Source organism: Anomaloglossus baeobatrachus, chromosome 5, assembly GCF_048569485.1.
Source record: "Anomaloglossus baeobatrachus isolate aAnoBae1 chromosome 5, aAnoBae1.hap1, whole genome shotgun sequence".
Lineage (NCBI taxonomy): Eukaryota > Metazoa > Chordata > Amphibia > Anura > Aromobatidae > Anomaloglossus > Anomaloglossus baeobatrachus.
Genome location: NC_134357.1, coordinates 168,518,016 through 168,543,040, shown reverse-complemented (window position 1 = coordinate 168,543,040; position 25,025 = coordinate 168,518,016). Strand labels below are relative to the sequence as shown.

General features: G+C 45.0%; 1 protein-coding gene across 1 annotated transcript in view; it reads right to left on the bottom strand.

Annotated features, from left to right (window-relative positions):
* Positions 1-379: 379 nt before the first annotated feature.
* OGDHL (oxoglutarate dehydrogenase L) overlaps positions 380-25,025 on the bottom strand; it is a 148,945-nt gene continuing 124,299 nt past the window's right edge. The window contains exons 18-23 of the mRNA XM_075349014.1: positions 21,022-21,093; positions 20,591-20,716; positions 20,434-20,506; positions 9,361-9,524; positions 7,969-8,123; positions 380-1,164 (exon numbers count right to left, since the gene is read on the bottom strand). Coding sequence (XP_075205129.1) covers positions 1,041-1,164; positions 7,969-8,123; positions 9,361-9,524; positions 20,434-20,506; positions 20,591-20,716; positions 21,022-21,093 — 714 coding nt within the window. The 3' untranslated portion in view covers positions 380-1,040. The remainder of the gene's footprint in view (positions 1,165-7,968; positions 8,124-9,360; positions 9,525-20,433; positions 20,507-20,590; positions 20,717-21,021; positions 21,094-25,025) is intronic.

The following is a 25,025-nucleotide window of genomic DNA, read 5'->3' as shown; positions in this document are numbered from 1 at the left end:
TATATATTTTTTTTTTTTTTTACAGTGTTCATTGTGTGGTAAAAATGTCATGTTAACTTTAGTCATTTAGTTCAATTAGAGATATCAAGTTTCTTTTGTTTCTTTGTAAGTTGTCCTAATTTTGCGCTATAGAACGTTTTCTGTCACCAGAGCTATTTTTCTGTCAGCCAGTTTATAGCTGGATGAGTTCACATTTTTATTGGCGACAATCTGGCATACAACATTCTGGCATTTTTACCAAATTCTCAGGCATGTACTGAGCAAACACATGAAAATTACAGAATTATGGCAAGACCCAGGGAATTCTCCTTCATTTACAAGTATGTTTTCAACCAAGAGGTCGGTTTTCAAAAAATAAATCCAATCTAGACAACAGCAGTTTGAAATAGATCTAGATTTTATTAACTGAAAAACATTTGATATAAGGATTAATATTAAAAAAAAGATGAACTTTCTGCCCGAATAGGCACTTATACGTTTTACAAGTTATATAGAATGTCTACTATAAAGTACAGAACTGTCGTCATTGAGCTGATCAGTTAACAGATTGGATGTAGTAAACCGTCTATCAACATCCAAAAGCCATATCACATACACTAGGCTACCAATATCTAGAATTCAACAGAATAAGTAAATGTCCAGTGCAAATATACTGATCAGGTTTTTAATATTTAGCTTTTTTCTCATTAGAATGACCCAACACCTAGTGTAACGCTCATATTTCATATACATAACCAATTAATGGTATGGGGGTGGGCAGTGTCGATGACATTATGACCCCACACACCTGCCTAGAAAAGTTTATGCCTCTAAAAGGACCTGTCGGAGGTCCATGCCACTGAACAAATATCCAAAAATCCTGCATTTAAAGAGAAAAGCAGGCTTGTTAAAATGTGAACTAAAGAAATAAAAAGGAGCAAATAAATGACACCTGTATGGTTTGATACAGCAAGAATCAAACTAAATGTCTTCTTTAGGGCATAGTGGTATTCACATCCTAAATTACTATAATACTGGAATATTACTAGTGATTTAATGTATTAAAAGGTCATTCCTTCAAAACATTGCAGATTGAAAGCACTATCCAAAAATCTTCGTAGCTCCACATGATGGGTGTTTTTATTGCCTGTGGCGGGTGCAGCAGCTGGGTCACGACCCACGTACCTAGAAATAGAGATTGCATTAAAATCAAAGATTGAAATGATATTCAGCTACTAAAATTATTTTATTGACACGTTCGACAAAAATTAAACTCGAGAAATGATCCTTTTAATTCCTCCATTTACAAAAGACATAAAAACCCATCTTACCTTTATATATGTTGTAAAACTTGAATAAACAAGTGGCATTTATGCTGCTAAGATATACCTGTCCTCCTATAACTCAACCTATAAAAATGCCTTTAAAGAGAAGTCTACAAGCCAGTTTGACACTTAAGTTCTGTTTTCAAGCCAGTTTTACCCATCTGTGCCAAAACAGGCAAGCTGGGGCAGGACGGTGGGGGTGCAACACCACAACTCATTTAAAGGCCACTTTATACACAGCGACATCGCTAGCGATGTTGCTGGTGAAAGCACCCGCCCCTGTCGGTTGTGCGTCACGGGCAAATCGCTGCCCGTGGCGCACAACATAGTTAGTCCCTGTCACACATACTTACCTGCCTAGCGACGTCGCTGTGGCCGGCGAACTGCCTCCATTCTAAGGGGGAGGTTCGTTCGGCGTCACTAAGTGGCCGCCCAATAGAAGCGGAGGGGCGGAGATGAGCGGCTGGAACATCCTGCCCACCTCCTTCATTCCTCATTGCCTAGCGGTGTCACATATAACGATGTGTGCTGCCGCAGAAACGACAAACAACCTGCGTCCTGCAACAGCAATGATATTTGAGATTAGAACTACATGTCAACGATCAACGATATGGTGAGTAATTTTGATCGTTAGCGGTCGTTCGTGCGTTTCACACGCAACGACGTCGCTAACAAGGCCGGATGTGCATCATGAATTCCGTGACCCCAACGACATCTCGTTAGCGATGTCATTGCGTGTAAAGCCCCCTTAAGTCATGAGAGAAGATCCTTACGGTATAAATCTAACGCCAGTATAATTGGAATAAGGTTTATGGTGTGGTACCCACCACACTTCAGACGTGTCAGATTCATTTAGAGGTGTGCGCCGCTCAAGAAATCAGAAGTGTCAGAGTCCACAAGGTCCCCTCATCAAGATTGTGATTTTTATGCCAGTCTTGGTGTATTGGACCTTAGTGTAGATGAGAGGTTCTGCTACAACAGCATGATACATGGTTTAATAATAGAACCTTCAAAAAATGGTAAAAAGCAGCTAGAATTATCTAAACCCATTGGGAAGGGTTAATAACTCACACAAATTATACTCCTATCTCTACACCACAACAACCCTTTAAAGTAAGAGACAGGATTTTGTAATTTTTGTAAGCCTCACAAAGAAAAAAAACCAAAAAAAAACCAAAGTGTTTTTGTTTTTCCCCAATCAGGTTATGGTAACTGCACAGTGGTAATGTAAGGATTCTAGCAGTGATCTATAGTCTGTAGCGGGGTGGGGGTCCCCCAGGACGACAAAGAGGTAGTGACCCAAAACAGTCCGATCCAAACAGCTTTATTGTCCTCGCTGTACAGGTAAAGTCATCCGGAACACAGCCGGGTTGTGCACCGTCCATACGGGTCCCCGTCACACAGGCACCCCTTGCCGTAGGAGACGGTCTTACCATACCCCGTTCTGCTCTTCCCGGGGGGTCCACAGACCTGTGTTATAGTTCCACACAGGTCTGAACTCTCAACAGCTTCCTGCTCTGCAGCTTACAAAAACAACTCTGCCCCACCCAGGCCTTTTCAAAGAGCTTTTAAACGAGAACTGTGGCCATGAGCCACCTGAATAACCCGGCCTGGAGGTTACTGGACTGACCATTATGTAGGGCTCTAATATATTTCTGTACACATTCTGGGAGATACGTACCGTCCGTCACATATCCATGGCCCAACTATCTCACATAACCCCCCCACCTCCGTTCAAATCCGAGGGGATGAACGGATGCTCCCAAACAGGCCGCCCGAGACAGGGCATCGGCATTGCCCTGGGACGAACCGGCCCGATGTTCTACCGTAAAACTGAAATTCTGAAGGGACAGGAACCAGCGGGTGACCCGGGCATTCCGTTCCTTCGCATTTCTCATCCAGACGAGGGGCGCGTGGTCCGTTATCAACCGAAACGGTCGCCCGAGCAAATAATAGCGCAGGGACTCCAAGGCCCATTTAATAGCCAAGCACTCCTTCTCCACTACGCTATAATTCTTTTCTGCCGGGGTAAGTTTCCGGCTCAAATAGGTAACCGGATGCTCAGTTCCGTTCACCTCTTGCGAGAGTACGGCCCCCAGACCCACCTCGGAGGCATCTGTTTGCACCAGGAAAGTGTTACCGAAATCGGGGCTAATGAGGACCGGTTGACCACACAAGGCCGTCTTCATGGACTGAAACGCTTCCTCAGCCTGAGGGGTCCAGCGTACCATAGCCGCCTTCTTACCCTTCATCAGCTCGGTCAAAGCCGCTGTTCTCCCGGCAAAGTCTGGTATAACCCGCCGGTAATACCCGACAATGCCGAGGAACGCTCTCACCTGTTTAGTGGACACTGGTCTTGGCCACTTTTGGATGGCCTCTATTTTATTTACTTGAGACTTGATCACCCCGCGGCCAATCACGTACCCCAAATAGCGGGCTTCCTCATGACCGATTGCACATTTTTTTGGGTTTGCGGTCAATCCTGCCGCCCGCAGGGAGTTAATGACAGCCTGGACCTGGGACAAGTGGGCCTGCCAATCGGTACTGAAGATGATGATGTCATCTAGATAGGCGGATGCGTACTTCTGATGGGGTTCCAACACTATGTCCATCAGTCTTTGGAAAGTAGCCGGGGCTCCATGTAAACCGAAAGGCAAGACAACATAGTGATAGAGCCCCTCTGGTGTAATAAAGACCGTTTTTTCCTTGGCTGACTGTCAGCGGCACCTGCCAATAGCCTTTGGTAAAGTCAAGCGTCGTGAAATATTGAGCCTTTCCCAACCGCTCAATAAGTTTGTCCACCCGGGGCATAGGGTAAAGGTCGAACTTGGAAACCTCATTCAATCTCCGGAAGTCATTGCAGAAACGTAGCGACCCATCGGGTTTTGGAATCAGCACAATGGGACTAGCCCAATCACTCTTTGATTCCTCGATCACCCCTAGGGTAAGCATCTGTTTCACCTCTGCTGCAATGGCTTGTCTCCGAGCCTCGGGCACCTGGTACGGTTTCATATGCACCTTTACCCGAGGCTCGGTGACCATGTCATGTTGGATAACCGAAGTACGGCCGGGCAACTCGGAAAACACATCCGAGTTCTGCTGTACTAACTTCAGAACTTCACGACGCTGCGGTTTAGTGAGGGTGTCACCTAAGTGTACCCCCCCTTCGGTTCCCAGGATGGGTGGCACTACAGGTTCCCCACAGGGCCCCACCGGTGTTACTCCCGTCACCATATAGTCACGGTCTTTCCAGGCTTTAAGCAAGTTAACATGATACAATTGTTCTGGCTTCCTCCTCCCCGGCTGGTATATTCGGTAGTTCACCTCCCCCACCTTTTCCCGAACCTCATACGGCCCCTGCCATTTGGCCAACAGTTTACTCTCGGCAGTGGGCACCAAAACCAAGACCCGATCCCCTACATTAAAAGATCTGATGGTGGCTCGAGTGTTATAAGTGCGCCTTTGTGCCCCTTGTTAAATGTTCTTTTACAATAGGCAAAACCGCTGCAATGCGGTCCTGCATTAGAGCCACATGTTCAATCACACTTTTATATGGGGTAGGCTCCTGTTCCCATGTTTCCTTGGCTACGTCCAGCAAGCCCCTAGGGTGTCTGCCATAAAGCAACTCGAATGGTGAAAAACCCGTAGACGCCTGCGGCACCTCTCGGAGCGCAAACATAAGATAGGGCAACAGCATGTCCCAGTCCCTCCCGTCCTTGGCAACCACTTTTTTTTAGCATGGACTTCAGGGTTTTGTTGCACCGCTCGACCAGCCCATCGGTTTACGGATGATACACCAATGTGCGCAGGTGCTTTATTTTCAACAGTTTACATAATTCTTTTGTCACCTTGGACATAAACGGGGTCCCCTGGTCAGTAAGGATCTCCTTTGGTAACCCAAGACGACAAAACATGGCAAATAACTCTCGAGCAATAAGCTTCGCGGAGGTATGGCGCAGCGGAATGGCCTCTGGATAGCGTGTGGCGTAATCCACAACCACCAAAATGTGTTGGTGACTGCGTACCGATTTTACCAGGGGCCCTACCAGATCCATTGCAATCCGTTCAAAAGGTTCCTCAATAATTGGAAGAGGCACCAATGGACTCCGGAAACTCGCAATGGGCGAGGTCAGTTGGCAGTCCGGGCAGCATTCACAGAATTTCCGTACATCTGCGTACACTCCTGGCCAAAAAAACCTCTGTAAAATACGCTCTTGTGTCTTGGTAACCCCTAAGTGTCCCCCGAGTGGGTGGGTGTGAGCCATGTTAAGCACGGCCTGACGATGGGATTGTGGCACGACCAGTTGTTCTACTATCTCTTCCCTGCTTTTGTCTATTCGGTAGAGTAAATCATTATAAACCGCCATGCGGGGAAAGACAACTTCTGCCCCTGGTTGTTGGGCCACCCCATTCACCTCTTTTACATTCCCCCACGCCTGGGAGAGGGTAGGATCCCTTAGCTGTGCCGTCCCAAAGGCCTCCCGGGACGTTTCCAGCTCCAGGATCGCTACAGTCTCTTCACTTTCTCCTGCCAACACCTCTAGTGGACCCCTGTCAGGTTCTCCCCCTGTCAAAAGGTTGGCGATCCCTAGAGCAGGTATCCCCGACTCGGGATCATCGGGTTCCGCACCCAGATTCATTTTTGCCTGGGAAAAAGTATTATTTCTCTCCCACAGGTACCAAAACAACGGAAAATCCCTTCCCATCACTACCCCGTATGGTAGAGTCTTCACCACTCCTACCACATGCGTCACGTCTCCACACAGAGTGGAGAGGTATACTTCGGCTGTTGGATATTTGCGGAGCTCCCCATGTATACACACAATCCCAACCTCCCTCTCCGTGGACTCCGACCCCGCAATCAGCGCCCCATGAACGAGGGTCACTATACTGCCCGAGTCCAAAAGGGCCTCTGCCCGATGTCCATTAACATACACATGACAGAGAGGAGGTTCAAGAATAGGGCGTGCAGCATACACCGTATAAGCATACATTGACAGGGCAATAAGGGGCGATATGGCCGGGCCCTTGACATCTCCAGCACTTCATAGCGGTGGCCCCATCAGTTTTTGTTACTATTCTTGGGGGAACTGGTCTTTTGCCTCTCTCAGGGTGGGTTGCCCCCTCGATATGGGCTTGGTTTTTGTTGTTCACCAGCGCCGTACGTGTCTCTCGGCCAGGGTCCAATGGCCGCCGGGCCTGACGCACTGGGGCAGAATCTCGTATAAAGTCCTGTGTGGCGGTATATTGTTCAACTAAACTCACCACCTGGTCCAGGTTACCTGGGTCTCCTTGCCCCACCCAACGTTGAATAGCGACTGGCAGAGTCCGCACCAACCGGTCGACCACCACCCTTTCCACCATCTGGGCTGGAGACAACACCTCCGGCTGTAACCACTTTTTAACCAGTTGTAGTAAGTCATATGCCTGAGACCTGGCTGGACAGGTCTCCACATAGGCCCATGAAAAGACTCGCTGAGCCCTCACGTAGGTATTGACCCCCAGACGTGCAAGGATCTCACCTTTCAATTTCTTGTAGTCCAAGGCATCCTCCCGGCTGAGGTCGAAGTAGGCTTTCTGGGCGTACCCTTTCAGAAACGGAGCCACCACTTCCGCCCACTGGTGTGCCGGCAGTTTTTCCTGCTCCGCTGTGCGTTCAAAAACCGTAAGGAAAACCTCCACGTCATCCTCCCGGCTTAGTTTCCGCAGGGCAGAGCGGACCCTGTCCCGGGGCACCCGTCGGTCGGAGTCAGTTGCTGCCGGTGTCTCACGCAGGGCCGCAATCTGCTGCCGTAGCAATGCATTCGCCTCTTGTTGTTGTCGCTGGGTCTCCTGATGCTGCCGCCGGGATTCCTGATGCTGCCGCTGGGATTCCTGGTGCTGCCGCTGGGACAGACCCAATTGCTCCTGTTGCTTTTGCTGAATTGTTACCAACTGCCGCAGAAGCTCCTCCATGTTATCAGCCGGTTTATACTGTAGTGTAGCCAGCCTAATTATGGACATGCAGAGCAGTCACAGTCTTCAGCTGGTAGTCAGGCCTGCTTCCCGTGGTGCAGCGGTGGGGTATGCCTCAACGCTCCATGCCCGCATTTTCCACCATAATGTAGCGGGGTGGGGGTCCCCCAGGACGACAAAGAGGCAGTGACCCAAAAGAGTCCGATCCAAACAGCTTTATTGTCCTCGCTGTATAGGTAAAGTAATCCGGAACACAGCCGGGTTGTGCACCGTCCATACGGGTCCCCGTCACACAGGCACCCCTTGCCGTAGGAGACGGTCTTACGATACCCCATTCTGCTCTTCCCGGGGGGTCCACAGACCTGTGTTATAGTTCCACACAGGTCTGAACTCTCAACAGCTTCCTGCTCTGCAGCTTACAAAAACAACTCTGCCCCACCCAGGCCTTTACAAAGAGCTTTTAAACGAGAACTGTGGCCATGAGCCACCTGCATAACCCGGCCTGGAGGTTACTGGACTGACCATTATGTAGGGCTCTAATATGTTTCTGTACGCATTCTGGGAGATACGTACCGTCCTTCACATATCCATGGCCCCACTATCTCACAAGTCCTAGAATAACAATCTGTGTCGAATAAGTGAAAATTCTTACTATGGTTTGCAAGTGTTTAACCAAGTAAAAAGTGTTATTATCATATACAATACATACCATATTGGTCTAGTATGATTCAAAATGGTGAGGAACCGAGGTTGGATGTAATCATAGTAACCCATATTTTTGTGCTCTTCTTGACACCACACCAATTCTGCTTTGTGATATTTCTCAACTTCTTGATTCACCAAATCAAATGGAAAGGGAGCTATCTGCAATATAAAAGTTAAAGAAATAAACATTAAAAGGAGTGTTTTAATCTTCTGTCTTGAAAATTGACAAGTCAGACCAGTGGCAGGGCTGCACCACTGGTCTGACGAGAGTGCTCTCCCATGCAGCCAGCAGATTCAAGGGGACTGAGGCTGACCGGATCCACTGATCAGGCCAGCTTCCGAAAGGTGCTTGCAGGCGCACTTCTAAAGCCTAGAACCTGCAAGTTGAGTGCGCTCCACTAGCCACTCAGACTACAGGTTGGCCAATAACCTCGGGAATGAGCTGTAAATGTTCATATGATCTCGAGAACAAAGAGGATTTTTAATAAGCAATAAATTGCAACATTGTTTGTTACACTCACTTTGTAATATAAGCAATTTAAGAACGTGAGACAACTACTTTAAATTAGACTGCACACTGCCATCTCCAGCACTTCCATAGATAATGAATGGTGCGGTGAGGCACATACTGTACCTCCATTCAGCAGGGCACTGCAAGATCCCCGTTCTCAGGATCAGTAGGGGTCCCAGTGGTGGGAACCCCCAGCAATAAAAAAAGTTATCAATCATCCTATGTAGGTGATAATTTTCCAACTTGCTACAAACATTTTAAGGGTATATTACCATGTGGCAGATTGCCATATGCACATGAATGAAACAATCAGAAATCCATGTGAAGCATAGACACCCGCAGTTAAATGAATAGAATGAAATCAGCTACATTTGAGTTTATGGTCAGATACATTGCATGACTCGACATCTATCCAGGCCATGCAGCTTTACACACGTGGCTAACCAACAAAGATCTCTCTCAGGGTTAGGAGCTCTCCTACAATTCCCTACTACTGTATTTAGGACAAAGGACAGTAACACAATCTGAACCACATCAAATATGACACGCAGACATCTTATAACTTCTCTTCAAACTATTTTTTCCATAGGTTACCATTGCATCCGCTTCCCTTTACTGTTCCTCTATTTTTTTTTTCTAATTTTTAGCTCTTTCATAAGTATATCTTTGCTGACAGGCCATCCACCTAATAAAAAATTAAGTTTCTGATTTGCGTATTCCTGACTTGTAGCTAATCGGGGTCGATACATCCAGTACGTAATTGTATTAGCATGACAGGAGAAATATCCCATTTTCTTGTCACATGTGGCCCAATAATTCATTTGTAACAAATCTTGCTGTCAAAATATTCTGTGCCAAACAGATTAAGGCCGAGAAATATGTTACCTGCTCCAGCCTTGTGATTGCTACTTGGCTTTCCAACTGTTTTTGATGTCTTTCCTTGACAAGCTCATAATAAACCTTCCCGGTGCAGAAAATGACCCGTCTCACATTCTGAGGATTCTGACAAGCTGTTCCACTTTCAGGAATCACACGGCGGAAGACGGTGCCTTCACATTAAATAATGAAACTAATAGTTAATGCTCCAGAATAAGCAAACATATCGGCACATTGGAAAACAGAGTAAAAGCAGCGTCATGTCCGACAATAAGCAGAGTATACGGCATTTTCCGTGTAGACACTCGCGCTGCTCCCCACAGTGGAGATCTTTTTGTTAACTATATGCTGCATGGAAGAGTCAAAAATTTGTTCAAATTAATAGGACCTAAACCACTTTTATTGGAAACTCTTCCATTAATACTTTAACACTTTTAAGGACTAGGGAAGTTTTCAATTTTGCACTTTCATTTTTGGAAACAATACAATTCCGCCATTACTTTTTTTTTTTTACACCATTAATTGTGTGGTAAAAATTACCTGGACATATAATTGTTTAGGTCCGTCCAATTACGCAGAACCCAAACATGCATCAATTTTTTTTATTCATTTAAGTGATGAAAAAAATTAAGAATATTGTAAAAGAAAATGTTTTTCTTTGCTTTTTGTTATAATTTTACAAGACCCCCAATATACAGGGTGGTCCATAAGTATGGATACACCCTGATAAAATGGAAGTGGTTGCTGATATCACCTTACCGTTTGTGGCATATTAGTACATGGGAAAGGCAAAACATTTGAGGCCGGGTGATGCCCATGGCAGCCATATGCAAAGCCACCATTTTGAATAACAACTTTACTTTTTCAATGGGAAGGAGGTCATGTGACATCCAACACAGACAATTGCACAAGAAAAACAATGGTGTGCTCATTTTTAATGTAGCTTTATTCATTATTGAGTTATTGACACGTTTGTGACATGGAGCAACGACAGAAACCCACTAAAGGATGTGCACACAGTGCTGCCCATTGTGTTGAATTGTCAACGCGATTCTCTTCTCCCACTCTTGACCCATGAGAGCAATACTGCAGATCCAGGATCCAGAATGTGGGGCACCTGAAACAACAGATAAAGGAGGCCTGTGGTAGCATTTCTTCTGCGTGAGTGAGAGAAGAGATGCGCGTTGACAACTAAACACAATGGGCAGCACTTTGAGCATCCTTTAGTGGGTTACGGTCATTGCTCCATGTCACAAACATGTAAATAACTCGATAATGTTCCCATTGAAGAAAATAAAGTTGAATTCAAAATGGCGGCATTGCAGATGGCCGCCATGGGCGTCACCCGGCCTCAAATGTTTTGCCCCTCCCATGTACTAATATGCCACAAACGTTAAAGGTGATATCAGCAACCACTTCCATTTTATCAAGGTGTATCTATACTTATGGCCCACCCTGTATATACACTTTTCTGTTGATAAGACTGATTAACTGAGTACGGCGAATAAAATGGAGAGAGTGGTATGCGATTATTTTAAAAATAAAAAAAAAATATCGCATTACACTCGGACCAATGTTACTCTATGGAGTCGTTCCTATGAGCGATTTTTTTTCTCAGCCTTAATCGGACAGAGAGAACAATCACAGCATGCTGCGAGTGGAATCCGATTCGTTTTCTCTCACACCCATACAAGTCTATGTATGGGTGGGAGAGAAACATCACACAGCACTCGCATGACATCTGAGTTCAGTGCGATAATCACATCAGCTAATAATTGAGGAGATATGGAGATTAGTCCCTTCCTCTTCTCCACAGCTGTGATCCGATTGCAGGATCACATTACAGTATAATGACACTCTGCTTACACTCGCAACAAAGCGGGAGCCGAGGGTCACTAGCATAACCAGTAGTGTAGCTACCAGGGGGCCCCGGGCCCCGCACTCAGGGGGGCCCACCTGTAGCTGCGGTACAGAAGGCAAAAGTAGTTAATAAATCCAGCATTTGCTGGAGGGGGTTGGGCGTTGTGAGGGCACATAGATTAGGCTGCAGTAAAGGTACCGTCACACTAAGCAACTTACCAGCGATCCCAACAACGATAGGGATCGCTGGTAAGTTGCTAGGAGGTTGCTGGTGAGATGTCACACTGCGACGCTCCAGCGATCCCACCAGCAACCTGACCTGGCAGGGATCGCTGGAGCGTCACTACACGAGTTGCTGGTGAGCTCACCAGCAACCAGTGACAAGCCCCCAGCGCCACGTGGAAGATGCTGCGCTTGGTAACTAAGGTAAATATCGGTAACCAACCCGATATTTACCTTGGTTACCACCGCACGGAGCTACACGTGCAGAGAGCAGGGAGCAGCGCACACTGAGCGCTGGCTCCTTGCTCTCCTAGCTACAGCACACATCGGGTTAATTACCCGATGTATGCTGCAGCTAAATGTGCACAGAGCAGGGAGCAGCGCACACCGCTTAGCGCTGGCTCCCTGCTCTCCTACTTACAGCACACATCGGGTTAATTACCCGATGTGTGCTGCAGCTACATGTGCACAGAGCAGGGAGCAGCGCACAATGCTTAGCGCTGGCTCCCTGCTCTCCTACTTACAGCACACATCGGGTTAATTACCTGATGTGTGCTGCAGCTACATGTGCACAGAGCAGGGAGCAGCGCACAATGCTTAGCACTGGCTCCCTGCTCTCCTACTTACAGCACACATCGGGTTAATTAACCCGATGTGTCCTGCAGCTACATGTGCACAGAGCAGGAGCCGGCACTGACAGTGAGAGCGGCGGAGGCTGGTAACGAAGGTAAATATCGGGTAACCAAGGACAGGGCTTCTTGGTTACCCGATGTTTACATTGGTTACCAGCCTCCGCAGAAGCCGGCTCCTGCTGCCTGCACATTTAGTTGTTGCTGTCTCGCTGTCACACACAGCGATCTGTGCTTCACAGCGGGACAGCAACAACTAAAAAATGGCCCAGGACATTCAGCAACAACCAACGAACTCACAGCAGGGGCCAGGTTGTTGCTGGATGTCACACACAGCAACATCGCTAGCAACGTCACAAAAGTTGTTCGTTAGCAGCGATGTTGCTAGCGATGTTGCTTAGTGTGACGGGGCCTTAAGAGAGCAGGATAAATTAAAGCAAAGGGCTGATGATTGCTGTTTCACCTGTCAGCAGAGGGCTGCTGTGGGAGGCTCCTCCAATCGAAATGCAGATTTCTCTCACACAGGAATCTTAAAGGAGAATGGCAGCGTTAAGGAGGAAGCTCTGCGCCTGCAGTCAGCATCTGCAGGTCAGTGACATGTGCGATTGCCAGACAGAAGAGTACAGCAGCTCTGCACACACACTGCATGCTGTGCTTCTGGTGAATGGAGGTCAGGGCAGGAAACTCAGGACAACACTTCTCTTGGAGGGGGAGGGCAGGAGACTCAGGACAGCTCTTCTCTGGGGAGGTGATTGTTTTATGTGAACACTGGAGAACTTCTGTCCTGTTCTCCATTTCATATCTGTGATATAATCCCCCTCCCTCTCTGTGCAGTGCAAACGGCTTCAGGATCCTGAAAGTCAGAAATATTGTGACCCCTGACCTGTGTCTGGACCTGACAGGGGGGGAGAGGGAGTTCAGAGATTTGCACGTCTGTGACATTGCCTCTCTGTCCCATTAATCCGGCCTATCACTTTGTCCTGTCAGCTCCTCCGGCTCATGGACTGTGCAGTATCTGTATACAGATACCTGCTGCACGGTGCTGCTGTCCTGACACTGTACTGAACTGTAACCATAGGACAATACTACCAGTCATAGTGACCCCTATGAAAACCTTAAAGGGGTTTTTCCACTTTCAGTTAATCTTCGTGTAAGAGTGCACTTCAGTATGTAATTATCTATATATACAGTGCCTACAAGTAGTATTCAACCCCCTGCAGATTTAGCAGGTTTGATAAGATGCAAATAAGTTAGAGCCTGCAAACTTCAAACAAGAGCAGGATTTATTAACAGATGCATAAATCTTACAAACCAACAAGTTATGTTGTTCAGTTAAATTTTAATAAATTTTCAACATAAAAGTGTGGGTCAATTATTATTCAACCCCTAGGTTTAATATTTTGTGGAATAACCCTTGTTTGCAATGACAGCTAATAATCGTCTTTTATAAGACCTGATCAGGCTGGCACAGGTCTCTGGAGTTATCTTGGCCCACTCCTCCATGCAGATCTTCTCCAAATTATCTAGGTTCTTTGGGTGTCTCATGTGGACTTTAATCTTGAGCTCCTTCCACAAGTTTTCAATTGGGTCAGGAGACTGACTAGGCCACTGCAACATCTTGATTTTTTCCCTCTTGAACCAGGCCTTGGTTTTCTTGGCTGTGTGCTTTGGGTCGTTGTCTTGTTGGAAGATGAAATGACGACCCATCTTAAGATCCTTGATGGAGGAGCGGAGGTTCTTGGCCAAAATCTCCAGGTAGGCCATGCTATCCATCTTCCCATGGATGCGGACCAGATGGCCAGGCCCCTTGGCTGAGAAACAGCCCCACAGCATGATGCTGCCACCACCATGCTTGACTGTAGGGATGGTATTCTTGGGGTCGTATGCAGTGCCATCCAGTCTCCAAACGTCACGTGTATGGTTGGCACCAAAGATGTCGATCTTGGTCTCATCAGACCAGAGAACCTTGAACCAGTATGTCTCAGAGTTCTCCAAGTGATCATGAGCAAACTGTAGACGAGCCTTGACATGACGCTTTGAAAGTAAAGGTACCTTACGGGCTCGTCTGGAACGGAGACCATTGCGGTGGAGTACGTTACTTATGGTATTGACTGAAACCAATGTCCCCACTGCCATGAGATCTCCCCGGAGCTCCTTCCTTGTTGTCCTTGGGTTAGCCTTGACTCTTCGGACAAGCCTGGCCTCGGCACGGGTGGAAACTTTCAAAGGCTGTCCAGGCCACGGAAGGCTAACAGTAGTTCCATAAGCCTTCCACTTCCGGATGATGCTCCCAACAGTGGAGACAGGTAGGCCCAACTCCTTGGAAAGAGTTTTGTACCCCTTGCCAGCCTTGTGACCCTCCACGATCTTGTCTCTGATGGCCTTGGAATGCTCCTTTGTCTTTCCCATGTTGACCAAGTATGAGTGCTGTTCACAAGTTTGGGGAGGGTCTTAATTAGTCAGAAAAGGCCGGAAAAAGAGATAATTAATCCAAACATGTGAAGCTCATTGTTCTTTGTGGCTGAAATACTTCTTAATACTTTAGGGGAACCAAACAGAATTCTGGTGGATTGAGGGGTTGAATAATAAATGACCCTCTGAATAAACTTTTCACAATTTAAAAAAATAAAAAAAAAAAAAAAAAAGAAATAACATTCTTTTTTGCTGCAGTGCATTTCACACTTCCAGGCTGATCTACAGTCCAAATGTCACAATGCCAAGTTAATTCTGAATGTGTAAACCTGCTAAATCTGCAGGGGGTTGAATACTACTTGTAGGCACTGTATATATAATTGCCTTATTCTGTCTGTCTTGCTACAAAATTGTGTCGTTACAGTGACATTGTGTCCTTACAGTGACAACCGTTGGATTGGCCGCTGGGCTCAGCCTGGCTCCGCCCCCCCACACGGATTGGTCGCTTGGCTCGCCCTGGCCCCACCTCCCGCATGGATTGGCCGTTTGACCAGGCCCCGCCCCCCACACACTATGTCACGCCCCACACGCGGTGCCGCCAGGCCACTCCCCCACACGCGGTGCCCGCTAGGCCATGCCCTTCCCCTCTCCGCACGCGATGCCCGCTCGGCCACGCCCCCCGCACACTATGCCCGCTCGGCCATGCCCCCCGCACACTATGCCCGCTCGGCCACGCCCCCCACGCACATTGGGCACCTGTACACCTCCCCCCCAGGACAACTCCTCCCATTATACTCCTCTTTCGCCAGGACTAGTCCTCCCATTATATTCCTCCTATTATAATCCTCCTATTATACTCCTCTCTGAGGGGTTCGCAGCAAGGGGGATGGAGCACGATGGGGGGTGCAGCATGGGGGATGGAGCACGATGGGGGGTGCCCAGAATGGGGGATGGAGCACGATGGGGGTCTGCAGTATGGGGGATGGAGCATGATGGGGGTGTACACCTCCCCCCAAAACACATGCACCACACACACACACACACACATACACACACACACTAGGAACCAAAAACACCCCCCTACACAGACACCCACAGACAGCGCCGCACACACACAACACACAAACACTGCAGCACACACAAATATACACACATACCGCGCAACACACACACATTGCACAAAACATACCTCCCCCCCAAAAACACACACGCACACAAACTGCGCAACACACACAGCACCACACACACACAACGCTGCAGACACACAGCGCTCCACATACACTGCAACACACACAACGCGACACACAAACAACACTGCTCTCACACACCCCCACACCCAGAACATTTACAGTGCCCTACACAAACACTTGGCAACTACACACAACAACATCTATATAACAAAAATCATACATTAACTACACAATAAATTCTAGAATACCCGATGCGTTAGAATCGGGCCACCTTCTAGTATATATATATATATATATATATATATATATATATATATATATATATATATATATATATATATATATATATATATATATATATATATATATATCAACTATCAATACAAGACACCAACGGCACAGTCTAGCCAGTAGACGCAGGGATGGGGAGGACAGCATGGTTTCTATATATTTTTATTTATTTATATATATAATATTTTATGTATGTATGTATATGTGTATATATATATATATATATATATATATATATATATATATATATATATATATATATACATACACACACATATACATACATACATAAAATATTATATATATAAATAAATAAAAATATATAGAAACCATGCTGTCCTCCCCATCCCTGCGTCTACTGGCTAGACTGTGCCGTTGGTGTCTTGTATTGATAGTTTCGCTGATGTCACGTGACAGTGCAGCAGCCAGTGAGCTCTGCCAGTGTAGAGTGACCACTTCGCTCAGAGCTGCTGAGCTCACCGATTGGCTGCTGTATTGTCCTCGTGATCACTGAAAAACACAGTCACTGCCAGACTCATCAGTTGTTTCCCAGTCTGTACCTCACATGGATAAATCTGTAAGGATAAAATTACATGAGTTATTACACCTCATCATGTGGATGGTGGTCTGTATGGGGCACTAAGGGTCACTCTAGCGGAGTGTGTGCTGGGTGTGCAGCTCAATAAGTGGGGACAGCATTAGACGTTACACAGATCCTCACTGTACACACCCAGCTTTTCTGCTTGCTGCCATCTTCTGAGGCCTCATTCTGATGTCAATTTTTCTCATCTGAGTTTTATCCGTGTTTCTCACAGATAGAACTTGTACCTATGAGAGTCTACGGGGCTGATCACAGATAGAATTTGTTCCTATGAGAGTCTAAGGGGCTGATCACAGGTCCGTGTAATTTTGAAGACTTCGTGGTTCACACAAAATCACAGAGGCTTGTCTGATTTTGATCCAAATAATGTAATAAATAAAGTCTATAAATCCGTGAAGAAATTAAACAGCACTGGGATGCCATCTGTCTGCTGTCTGTTTTTTAAAAGAGTGATAGTAGAACCTGGAGAAATCTCCTCCCATATTTTTTTTTTCTTTCAGCCAAGAAAAAAAACTGCTGAAACTGATAGCAAAAATTGACACGGATCAAACTGATGAAACGCGGACTGTTATTTGTGTACACGAAGACTTACAGACATGTGAATGAGCCCTTTATTAGGCCGGGTTAACACCAGTGTATTTTCGTCCTAGGTGCTGTCTGTGAAAAACTAGAGCTCACTGACAGCACACGGAGTAATGTTATTCAGTGGGGCCCTGCAGATGAGCATTTTTTATTTTTTTTTTAATCTGTGTGAGAAAAATCCCAGCATGCACTTGTTTCTTCTGTATGTCAGGTCAGATTCGCTTATTCGAGTCTAAGGCCGGGGTCAGACGAGCGCATAGCATTAGATACGAGAGCTGATGACACTAGGCTGAGGAAAAACTCGCAGATCAGACTTGCAATATCGACGCACATTGGGTCAAGTGCAAAGCGAGATTTTCTCATTTCTCACTCGTAAGATATAAACTCTAATGTAAGCAAGCCCTAAGGCTGTGTAGAAAAAGGGGATCCCATACAGAACATCCATATAGCATGCATTTTATTATGGATACACTGCAACTCTTTATATGGTGTTCTAAATTATAATATCAGTGTTGGGCTTTTATGCAGAGATTTATTTTCAGTAACATCGCAGTCATCTGCTCGGGTTCCTCTGTACCCACAATTGGGCTCCACCATCGTAGTTGTAATCAGGGTTAGTGGTTAGGGGCCCACTCAGATTTTTTTTGCCCCCCCTCCCCCACCACCACACAGAGCTGAACCCACAGCTACGCCTCTGAGCATAACGCATCCGATACTCTCGCAACAGATGCTAAATGGCTGTGTGTCCATAGCCTAAGGTCCTTTTTTTCCCACTGACGTTTTTTATTGATCCCAATTTCATTCACATATACAATGGTTTGGTTACTATGTTTTGTTTTTACGTAGGTGAGGTGAATAAAGAAAACCACAGTTCTGGATTATTTTTTTTTTTGTGGTGGTTACTGTATGGCTTAAAAGGGAACCTGTCACCCCTTTTTTGGATATAAGCTGCGGCCACCACCACCGGACTCTTATATACAGCATTCTAACATGCTTGTATATAAGAGCCCAGGGGTATACCATAAAAACCACTTTATAATACTTGCCTAACAGTCGCTCAGTTGGCCATATGGGCGTCTCCGTTCTCCGGTGCCGGCGCCAGCTCTTTCGGCCATCTTCGTCCTCCTTCTCTAGCCGTGGTGCATGACACGTCCGACGTCATCCACACTCACCGGCATTCAGGTCCTGAGCAGGGCAGATCAAAGTATTGTAGTGCACCTGTGCAGGATCGGCGAGTGTGTATGACGTAGACGCGTCACATAGGCTTCAGAAAGAGGACGAAGATGGCTGAAAGAGGCGTCGCCAGCACCGGAGAACGGAGACGCCCATCCGAGCAACCGTTCGGTAAGTATTATAAAGTGTTTTTTATGTTAACACAGCAGCCTGGGCTCTTATATACAGCATGTTAGAATGCTGTATATAACATCTCGGTGGTGGTGGCCGCACCTTATACGTCAAAACACTGGTGACAGGATCCCTTTAATTCCATATTTTTATAGATCACACATTTTTACAAATGAGGCAGTGCCAAATATGTATTTATTTTCCTTTTAGTTTTAACAGGGGAAAAGGAAAATTTGAGTTGTTTTTTTATATTTTTAAAAACTTTTTTCTTCCTTTTTAAAAAAAAACCAAAAAAAAACACCTTTTCAAGACTACAAAAATATGAAAATCATAACTTAGAAAATATCCCCACATTTTCTCTTTCACCACACCCAGATCCACTGGAGTACTGTAAAAATTGCATAGTCCATTTTCTTCTTATTTTTTAGTTCCCTTAGGGGACATGAAGCTGTGATCATTTGAGCACTTGTAGCAGAGTATTGTACTTGTACTTGCATACCAGAGTATTGCAGTATGTACTGAAAATCTTGGTTTATGGATTGCAGTCTATGGGCTCGCTCACACGAGTGTATAACATAGACGAGTGCTATCTGATGTTTTATCGGATAGCATTCACTCCAATGTTATTCTATGGGGCAGTACCAATTAGCGCTTCTTTTGTCATACCGTTCCGGCATGAGACAGAAATAGCACCATGCTGCAATTGGCAGCGTCTCTCAGATGACACACATCCATACAACTCTATGGGTGCATGTGAAACATCTGACTGCAATCGGATGTCATCTGAGTGCAGGGCGATGTACGCAGAGACAGGCAATGGAGATGATGGAGAGATTAAGCGCTCCATCTTCTCTGCACCTGTGCTCTGATTCTCGCATGCTAAAGACTCTGAGCACAGTAAAATGACACCCAGCCGAGTGTCATTAGTATATCGCATCTGACTCTTTTGCATGAGAGAATCATCGGATGCTATAAGCTTGTGTGACCCCGGGGTATGGCTGAGCTTAACAATAGGACCAAGATGACAATGACAGACGGGGACTTCGGCAGGCCCCTGGCTGTCCTAATAACCAATCTGTTTCCCGGGATCGTTTGTGCCTATGGAAGCCAATGTGCGTGACTACTGGTACAAGTAACATTTATATACTGCTGTCAGAGATTAATAGTGTTTAAATAGTTAACAGTCACAGCCAAAGCTCAGCTCTAGCCATGGCTGTTAGAGACAGAAGGCGGATATGTATATAGTGGGCATCAGCTGCTTATCAGCTCCTGACCCCCTCCACACATGCGGACTCCTTCCCAGGATGTTAATTCACATCCTAATACAGGAAGCGATCAGTTTATTAGATGGAAATGATCCATTTAACTTTTTCAATTAAGAATTTTTTTTAATTTTTTTTTTTATTATTTGCTTATGCATCCACATGGAAAAGTTTATGCTACACACCGATCTGAATCTCAATGCAGTTTAACCCCGAAACGTAAGTGGTTAGACAGAAGGGGCATCCCTCTTTCATGCGGTCATGGCAGTCTGCTTGGAAAAGACCATTTAATGCTTAATTGCATTTTTTTTTCAATACATTATGTGGAATCCAGAAAAATCAAAGTTCTCCAATAAAAACAAGCCTTTACAAAGCTAAACGGACAGAAATTAAAAAAAATAAAAACAAAGAAAAAGTAGTATGGCTCTTTTGAAAGCACGCATGGAGGTGTGGTTGGGAAGAAAAAAAAAACAGTTCATGAAGGACGACAAAAAAAAATAAATGGCTGTGATATTTTGCGGTAGAGCAGATGGATATTTATAGCACAGAAACAGGTAAAGTTCAGACAGACTGAACTGCAGACGCACCTGAAGGACTGGGGTTACTGGGAACAGAGCACTTATTCCTATTTATCTTTTATGGTAATATTTTTAGCTGCAGATTATTAAAAATGTTAACTTTTTACCAACCGGTTTTCATTTCTTGAAAACTTGATTTCGCCTCTGGATGCCTCAGCAAAGACTTTGGTGTAAAAACAATGAGCTGAAAATAGAATTCATAATATTGATGATCACTAAACACTTCTACAATTATCTTCTGATCGTTAATCACAGATTGTACAATTACCGGCTTGCGAAAGGGCAGTAAAATTTGGCGCCTGAGGACATGAAAGTAGCTGGCAGGTGTGGAACAGTTCACCACAATCCAATTGCAGTCATACAGTTGGGTCACCTCATAATCCTTGGTAAATACCTACCAAAAGAAACCAAAAGCAAATAACTACTTACTGTAAATGCCTATACACAGACACATTTAATGGAATAGGTTTCTCTAAGGTAATACCTGCCTGCGCCTCAATTTTACATTAGACTGAATAACAGCACGTAGAAGTAAAATGATAAAGATATATTTCATTATACAACAACCAAAGTTATATTAGAAAAGTACCGAGCAAACACAATGTAACAAAGCCTAAAAATAATGAAATTTGGAGGTTGGTACAATCAGAAAGTGAGGTCACATTGGAATACAGAATAGCAATGGACAAATCAACTTACAGGATAAGCATCACAGTCATCATTGCTCATCTGCAGGAACCTTTCGGGTCTGGCTGAAGAATGCTCTGGCCCCTGGTAATAGTATTAAGCAGAAGCGTTTAAGAATGCTTGTCTCAGAATCACATTATTGAAAGCAAGGGAAAAGCAGCAGCATTAAAGGTTCCTAGGAAGCAATTTATTCTGGTGCAATAGGATATGTCCCTCAAGAAATATGAACTACCAGCTGGAAAGGGTAGCCAAGGTTATCATTAGAAAAAATGAAACTCAATTTGTATACCATGGAAATTCACTAGACTGGTTAATACATTGGAGAATCACTTTAGGATGAATCATATGTACTCAAGTGACATTAATGTATTGAGAGGTGAGAAGAGAACATGAAGGGTAATATATGCACTGGTCGTAATGAAAGAAATGTAACACGCATTTACAAAATACTTTAATGCAAATCTGATGTCTAGTGGTCAATGAAAGGCCAGTGATATGGAGAGAGTAGGCGAGTGCACTAGTGTGCATAGCTTTCATAACCAGAGGGTGTCTTATCAGGACAATGCGTGCATGACAAAGCCTCATCTGCATTTTGCAGTGGTTTCTATTCCAAGGGGCCAGCTTGAAAAGGCAAATGGTGTAAAGGGTGTTGAACGCGGTAGCCACGTACTGGGATCAGTATGATTTATCATGGCAATACTGTAATTACCTGTATACTGTATCTGTAGTGGCTTGTATGCCTCATTTAGGTGTTAACAGCAATTGCACTTTGTATTCAATCTTTACAAAATCCCTTATGCCACATGCACACACTGAGTATTTGGTCATTTTTTTCTCTCAGTATCTGTAAGCCACAACCAGGAGTGGATCAATCAGAGTAAAAGTATAATAGAAACTTGTGTTTTTTCTGTGTGACATGCTGTACTTTATGTTAGTGATAATTTTGGTTGATATTGGAATAAAATTGTTGAAATTGTCTGGAATAAATAGTGGACGCCATGTTGCTTCTGCAGAGCCCTTCATGCGCTAAATAGTGGAAACACTCCACAAGTCACCCCATTTTGGAAACTACACCCCTCAAGGAATTTATTTATTTATTTTAATCAAAATGTTTTTATTGAGTTATAAACATAGCAGTATAACAAGCACCAGATCCAAATAGTTCAGTGGCATGTGTGGAAACGAAAGAACATATGCAATTAACATCCGAGAAGAGCATTTACATCAGATCTGGTTGCAGATGAAACCCCCCCTTTATCTCTACCAGTGTGTCCCAACCCCAACATCCCCCCACCCTCATTTTGGAATGCCGTACAATAAAAGCACATACAGGTATACGCCAATACTTGCAATAATTAAATTGAGTGAAATTGTCATTTATTTCCCCCCACTGCTTCCTAAACATGGTGGCTGCTCCCTTGTTAATGTAAACTGTTTTCTCAACTGACAGTGTTATTTAAGCACTGAACCACTTCTTCCAATGTAGGTACGGTACTGGACTAGCTTGAATAACATAATCCAATAGTCTGTTATGAGAGATAGTAAAGTTGGATATACTTTCCAGGGCCCTTATAGCAGGTTTTAAAAGGGGTTGTCTACTACTTTTACATTGATTCCCAAGGATAGGTCATTAATGTCTAATTGGCGTGTCCAATACCCTGCACCCCCGCCGATTAGCTGTTCTTGGTCCTGGCGGTAGCAGCCGGAAATACTCCGTTCCGGTGCTGCTCCATCTTCTGATAGCTGCCAAGGCTGGGTACTGCACATCCACCTCCAATCGATTAGAATGGGAGGTGGATGTGCAGTACATGGCTGCAGCCGTTGTCAGAAGACTGAACAGCGCCGGAACTGATAATTTCGGGCTGCCTGCCGCCGCCGCTGGGACCATAAACAGCTGATTGGTGGGGGTGCAGGATGTCGGACCCCGGTCGATCAGACATTGATGACATTCTAAGGATAGGCCATCAATGTAAAAGAAGTGAACAACCCCTTTAATTGTAAGTATTTATAAAAGTCAGAGTACAGAAATGCCCATCTACATACAACTGCCTGCAGGTTAAAAAACAAAACAAAAAAAATCCTTACATAGGTTAACAACAGCTGGTTTGGATGGCATGAAGCCAGCTTTGTCAGGATAAATTTCTGACCCTATTCACAAGGATTTTGGCCAGAATCTTAACATCAGATGTAAGTAGTGAGATGGGTCTGTAGTAGCCGAATAAAGAATTATCTTTCCCTTCCTTTGGTAGGACACCTATTATAGCCTCATATTGTAACCTTGGCAATTTTCCCTCAACAAACACATTGTTAACCATTTCCAGATAGTGAGGTAGCAGCTCCTCCTCAAAAGTTTTAAAAATTTCTATTGGAAGGCTCTCAAGGGATTAATTTACAGTGATGGTGAACCTCTTGAATCCACAGGTGCTTCACAGAATTTATAATGTTGAGCTGTGGGAATTAGAAAAGACATTTTTCCCACAAAAAAATGTTGTTTAAGCACTAAATTTTTGATTTTCACAAGGGTAACAAGAGAAATTGTACAGTCCATTTTTCTAGAGTAGACAGATACCCTATATGTAATGGAAACTACATTTTTGTCATACTGCTTGGAAGTGAAAGGTCGCGATTTGAATTTTGGAGACCCATTTTGGCTAGAATAGATTATGCACACCATGTCACATTTGAAAAGTCCCTGACACAAGTGATTTCAAAGAAACCAGTTAGATAATTCTTGGGCATCGTGGGCTACTACTGTCGCTTCATCCCAACCTTTGCCATAGTAGCCACACCTCTGACTGACTTCCTTAAAAACACAAAGTCAGCTATGGCCAAGTGGTTTCCAAAAGTTGGGACAGCCTTCCAAGATGGCTAACCCTGAGTGAATAGCCTGTGTTTAAGGCACCGATCTTCAATAAGAAATTTGTGCTCCAGTCGGATGCGTCATTGGGTTAGGTGCCGTCTTGTACCAACAAGTGAATGGTGAAGAACCCCCAATAATGTATCTGAGTAACAAACTATCTTCCAGCGAGAAGAATTAATCCATTGTTAAAAAGGAGTGTTTAGCCTTCAAGTGGGCGTTTGACACCTTAAGATACTATCTGTTAGGCAGGAAATATAGGTTGGTGTCAGATCAAGCCTCGCTGAGATGGATGAGGGAAAAGAAAGGAAATAATGCCCGAGTGACCAGGCGGTTCCTGGCATGTCAGGACTTTAACTTCCATGTAGAACATAGGCCCATATAAATATATGGCAATGCGGACGTGCTGTCAAGGGTCCACTGCTTAATGGTGGAAGATGCCAAGCCCATCGGCTATGGGCAGAGGGGTGGGAGGTATATAAGATGGCCGCCTTACAAGTCATGTAGGGGAGATTTTATCACATAAGTGGATATTTGCTGGGATTTAAGCCAGGAAGCTAGCCCCAGTACGTATAGTACTGAGAAAGTTAATAGGGCTTACAAGGGCTAGATTTATGAGCAGTCAGAGTGATCGATGGGAATGGCTGCTCATATAATCCCCAACCCGGGGTGTTGGATGGTGAACATACAGAAGTCCAGGTTGATTCATTAGCTGTCTATGTGTGTAGGTAAGAAGTCCTCCTGTGTGAAATCTCCACGCTAGGACTTGTGTGCTTGTTTAACACTGTAGTGCCTGCCTTTGCTAGGACTGTGTATCCTGTTTCCCTGCAAAAAAAGGCCGCTTATTTCTTTAGTTTGTGGCGTACTTTATGGAGTTTAAATAAAGCAGCCTGGAAGTTCTAGTTTGCTGCCTCCCAGGTCTACTAATGATGAGCGAGCGTGCTTGGCACCACTCGATCAAGCATCGATACGCTCAGTCTCGGTCAAGTATCACAGATGCTCGGATGTGTGTCATTCGAGAAACAATGAACACAAAGCACTGCCTCTCTTCACTGAAAGATCTGAGCCAGCACCCCAGTGAGAGCCTCATGCAGTCTCTGTATGGCTCTAACTGGGGGTAAAAACAATGTTTTCGGATGTAGTGTATATAAAAAACACC